Raw genomic sequence first — 4,768 nt, 5'->3', positions numbered from 1 at the left:
TTTTTTTATGTGTGATTTTATTTTTTTTTTAAAAAAAGTCAAAAAATTCCCCCAAAAATTCAAAACTTTGATGAAAAAAAGATGGATTTTTGAGCAAAAAAAGTCAGAAATTTGGCAAAAAAATCAGAATTTTCAGGAATTTTTAGGGGGGGGAAAAAGAGTCAGAATTGGGTGGAGGGACCATCAAAACACGATAAAATGTTTTCTAATATAAAATATCATTCTGTTTTTGGAAATACCATTGTGGTTTCTGAAATATCAGGTTTTCTGTTAAATTGAGAGTGTATAATGTATGAATGTGTTTTTTAAAACATGTTTTTGAAAATATTTTCTGAAATACTGTTGTATTTTCCAAAATAAAAAAATCACGAGCCAATGGGAGCTTACAACGCTGACCTGTTTGAACTGGACAGGTGGTATCTGGGGCAGTTTCCACTGGCTTTGTAGCAGCATCCACCACTGACCTGCTGTTTTGGGCATCGGCGAGCGAGATAACATTTTTAAAGTTATTTTTTAATTAAACGGCTTCATCAAAGCTGGCACTCTGTCATTGTCTCTTTCTCTGACACAAATCAAATTAAACTTCTTGTCTCCATTTTTGCACCTTAAATTGCAGCCGCTCAGAGATCCTGAAAACTGCTGAAAAACTGTTTGAACCTCTTCATGTGTTTTCCAACATACTTGTATTTGAAAAGAAATCTCCGAATTGACTTCACTCTGACTTTAAAGTTTGTAGCATTTTGTTTGTAATTCTGAATTTTTTTTCTGAAAAAGTTTTTTTGGAAATGCTGTGTATGTCTGTATTTTCGAAAATGTTTTTTTTTGTTTGTTTGTTTAATTTTGACATGCTTTCTAAAATAGTGTTTTCTGAAGTATCATTGTGCTTTCCAAATAATTTATGAAATGTGTTTTGAGCCTCAGGGCCACCATACTGAAGAGTGTGTGGACAAAACCTTTCACTGGTCAGGACAGTTTGATTTTCATCAGCTCAGAATTTGAGATTTCTCAGAAGTGAAACAATCCGGGACAAGTGAAGTCGATTTTTATTTGTGATGTTTTTAAAAAACAAACAACAAAAAAAAGCCACTTCCTGTTTTTCACACACTTAGACTAACAGAAGACGACGTTTAAACGTTAAACTGCAAGGTTCAATGAAATGACAAAGTCCACCTTTACATGAGTCCTTTATTTCAGAGAGAGGTAATCAGACAGTCATAATTCGTCTTTAACAGTCCTCTGGTGGCTTCAGGTTGAATGTTTCTGATCGGACATAAATGCATTTTCAGGGTCTTCACAGGTTGTCGAGTCCTCTTAAAAAAAGGCAGATAGTGTCGATCTGTCTAATTAATGCTCAGATGTGATTATTAAAAGGTGACAGGCTTTATAAAATGAGAACAGAGACAGTGTAGAGTCATGATGTTTAAAGGAATCAGCAGTCAAACTAGTGTCAGGTGGAGAAATGAAGGTTGGCGACAGCGCACATGGAAATTCTTCAAGAAATCAAAAATATTTACAGATTCATAAAAAAGGTGCAAATTTGCTCAAGCGGACACGGCGTCAAACGTTAACTGTGACATGAAGTCTTTTTCTGTCCGGGGTAAAAATCAGACTTTTCGATCCATCGAAGGTTGAAATGTTTGGCGTGGCGAGTCTCCGGGCGCTGCCGCCATTCTCAGACGTCGTCTAACGTGACGCGGGAGATGACGTCGCAGCGTTCCTCGCTGGGTGGCACGGGATGGTAAGGCTCCGGTAACGGGTTGATGTGGAACTAGAAGAGATGAGAGAAACAGTCCGTGTGTCAGTAAACTGTCACAATGTTCGATCACGTCATCCAGCAAACGTCTCTGAATGTTACCGCTCTCCCGTAACGCGGGACGTGTTGCCGCTCGGCGTGGTGAACTCACGTGTGGAGGGATCTCGCACGGAGGTTGCAGCCACAGTTTGATCTTCTCGTAGTGGTAGATGAGGACGTACGCCGCCATGACTGACAGAGCGAGCAGGAAGACGACAGCCACCACGGGCACGATGATCCCCGTCAGACCGGCAGCTTCTTCTGCAAAACACAAACAGAAGCAACGAATTACAACTCTGATGTCGGAGATTTAACGAGCTCTGCAGCGTCCACACACACTGCTGCTTCCTCATGTTTTACTCCATTACAGCAGGTGGAGGTCTTTAAATGTCTTACTTGTCTTCGGGATGAGCTCGCACTTAATGCAGCTGGGCGGTCCGGCCGGATTACCGAACACCATGTACTGCACCTTCATACAGTACCGCACTCCTTCCTCCAGGCCGTGGAGCGACACTGAGGCCTCATCATCTTCGTAGTCCTGTTTGGATCAACACACAATAAACTGCTCACAGGTCCAGCTCATACCGTTTGATCCTAAATTACAATCTATCAAATATAACCACGTTAGGGTTCCTTAAGGATCAAATTCAAGGACTTTCCAGGAGCAGGCTGGTGTGAAACATGACAGCTAAACAAAGCATATGCATGACGAGCTTTCCCACCTCGAGCGGCTCTCCTTCCTTGCCGTAGTAAACCCGGTGCACGGCGTGACCCCCGTGCTCTTTAGCCAGGCTGTGGTTGCTCCTCAACATCACGGTGAGGAATCCCGGTCGTGCGATCAGGTTGACTTCAGGACTGCAGTCATCACCTGGAAGAGCGCAGCAGCGTTCACAAAATCAGAACTCACCGCGGGGAGCCTGAAAGCTCAGTGTGGGTTTGTCAAGGCGCTCACACCTTCACACTGCGGTTATGTTGGTTAACACCTTACACACAGCGATGATGTAACCTCGCTGAGCACTGCACACTTCCTCTCTGCTTCCTCACCGTGTCTGCTGCAGGCTTCGACCGCCGTGGACTTCACGCCGCGCCGCTCTGCCCGGACGTGCAGCCTCAGGCAGCCCTGCTCGTCCTCAGCTTGGGCTGAAGCGATGTTGCACGAGTTGAGGGCGATGTTGACGCAGCCTGGAACGTCTATCAACTTTTCTTCATCAAAGCTGAGGACGAAGGACAGAAACAGCACACAGGTTTATGTCTGCGTATCTTTATGGACGTTTACAGCCCGGCGGGGACGGGCCAGTGGACTCACCTGTTGTACTGGACGGTGTAGCGGACATCGTCCTCGGTGGCCGGAGTCCACGTCACGAGCCACTTATCGACGTGGATGTTCTGCGGCGGCAGCACCTCCGACAGAGCTGACAGACGGACCAACACACGTTCAGTTATTATCCGACCACGAGACCATGGATTTATTTTTTAAAAAGATTTGTCTGGATGTTTGTCCACAAAGATAAATAATAATAATAATAAACAGAAAATATTCTGAGACGCTGAAATCAAAGACGGGAAATTATTTTCACAGATGAACACGGATTTTTCAGAAAAAAAAGACAGAATTTTCAGGAAAAATCTGAAATTTTCAGGCCGAACTTTCCGAAAAAATTTCAATCTTTGGAATTTTCCGAAAAATAAGTCATATTTTTCAGGAAAAAGTCAGAAACTTGGCACAAAAAAAAAAAGACTTGTCTGGATGTTTGTCCACAAAGATAAATAATAATAATAATAAACAGAAAATATTCTGAGACGCTGAAATCAAAGACGGGAAATTATTTTCACAGATGAACACGGATTTTTCAGAAAAAAAGACAGAATTTTCAGGAAAAATCTGAAATTTTCAGGCCGAACTTTCCGAAAAAATTTCAATCTTTGGAATTTTCCGAAAAATAAGTCATATTTTTCAGGAAAAAGTCAGAAACTTGGCACAAAAAAAAAAGACTTGTCTGGATGTTTGTCCACAAAGATAAATAATAATAATAATAAATAGAAAATATTCACGTCTGAGACACACACACACACACTGCTGAGAAAATGCTGCAAAAAATATATTTAAAAAGATCAAATATGTGGCTATTAAAACATGCAGAGGAGCTGAATAAATAAATAAATATACTGTTATTTTAAAAACATGAAGTGAGACAGGTGTCCTCAGGATGGAACTGGAAAATGTTATTTTATTTTTTAATAGTTCAGTTTGTGACTTGCAGCCTAAATTAACGGCATTTATATATTTTTAAGTCTATTTGTAGATTCATTTCTTATTTTTAATTAACTTTAGTAGTTTTCTGTTTGTAAAGATCTTTAGTAACGTGTCTAATCTCTGTGATTCAGAAACTTTAACGTGTTTATCCATCATCAGTTTGTGTTCAGAGTTTTCTAACACTTTCACTGGAAGTATCTTATTTATCTGAATTATTTCTACTCCCCAAAACTATAATAAAATGTTAATTAAGTAATAACCAAGTAGTTTTATGATTGGTTTAAATTAATTTGTTGTTCCTCCACAGAAACTTTTCAAAAAGCAGAAGATCAGCAACAACTCTTCTTCTGCTGTGAGACGACGATGAAAGAAGAAGAAGTTTCATTCATGAGAAAAACAAACCGTGAAATAAAAGTTTAAAAAATGAGAATATTTCATAAAAGAGGAGAATTAAAACATTTTCATGTTTAACAATAATTATTTTATTTTTTTAAATGTTGCTTTCACTTCTGAGTTCAGTCACACTGACGCTGGTTAATTAATAATAATTAGACAGTTTTGTTGAAGTTTAACATCGCTTCATGTTATATAATATAATATAATAATTATTTTATTTTTTTAAATGTTGCTTTCACTTCTGAGTTCAGTCACACTGACGCTGGTTAATTAATAATAATTAGACAGTTTTGTTGAAGTTTAACATCGCTTCATGTTATATAATA

General features: G+C 39.4%; 2 protein-coding genes across 2 annotated transcripts in view; one reads left to right on the top strand and one right to left on the bottom strand.

Moving 5' to 3' along the window:
* The window catches only part of LOC104938394 (transmembrane protein 50B), a 16,521-nt gene extending 12,654 nt beyond the window's left edge, over window positions 1-3,867 (top strand). Inside the window, exon 9 of the transcript XR_003464129.1 lies at window positions 3,852-3,867. The gene's annotated coding sequence lies outside the window, so the exon portion shown is untranslated. The remainder of the gene's footprint in view (window positions 1-3,851) is intronic.
* ifngr2 (interferon gamma receptor 2) overlaps window positions 1,672-4,768 on the bottom strand; it is a 4,463-nt gene continuing 1,366 nt past the window's right edge. Inside the window, 6 exon segments of the mRNA NM_001360762.2 lie at window positions 1,672-1,768; window positions 1,905-2,053; window positions 2,189-2,330; window positions 2,515-2,660; window positions 2,837-3,006; window positions 3,099-3,204. Coding sequence (NP_001347691.2) covers window positions 1,673-1,768; window positions 1,905-2,053; window positions 2,189-2,330; window positions 2,515-2,660; window positions 2,837-3,006; window positions 3,099-3,204 — 809 coding nt within the window. The 3' untranslated portion in view covers window position 1,672.

Source organism: Larimichthys crocea, chromosome XVIII, assembly GCF_000972845.2.
Source record: "Larimichthys crocea isolate SSNF chromosome XVIII, L_crocea_2.0, whole genome shotgun sequence".
NCBI classification, from domain to species: Eukaryota; Metazoa; Chordata; class Actinopteri; family Sciaenidae; genus Larimichthys; species Larimichthys crocea.
This window is presented reverse-complemented; position numbering and strand designations above follow the sequence as displayed.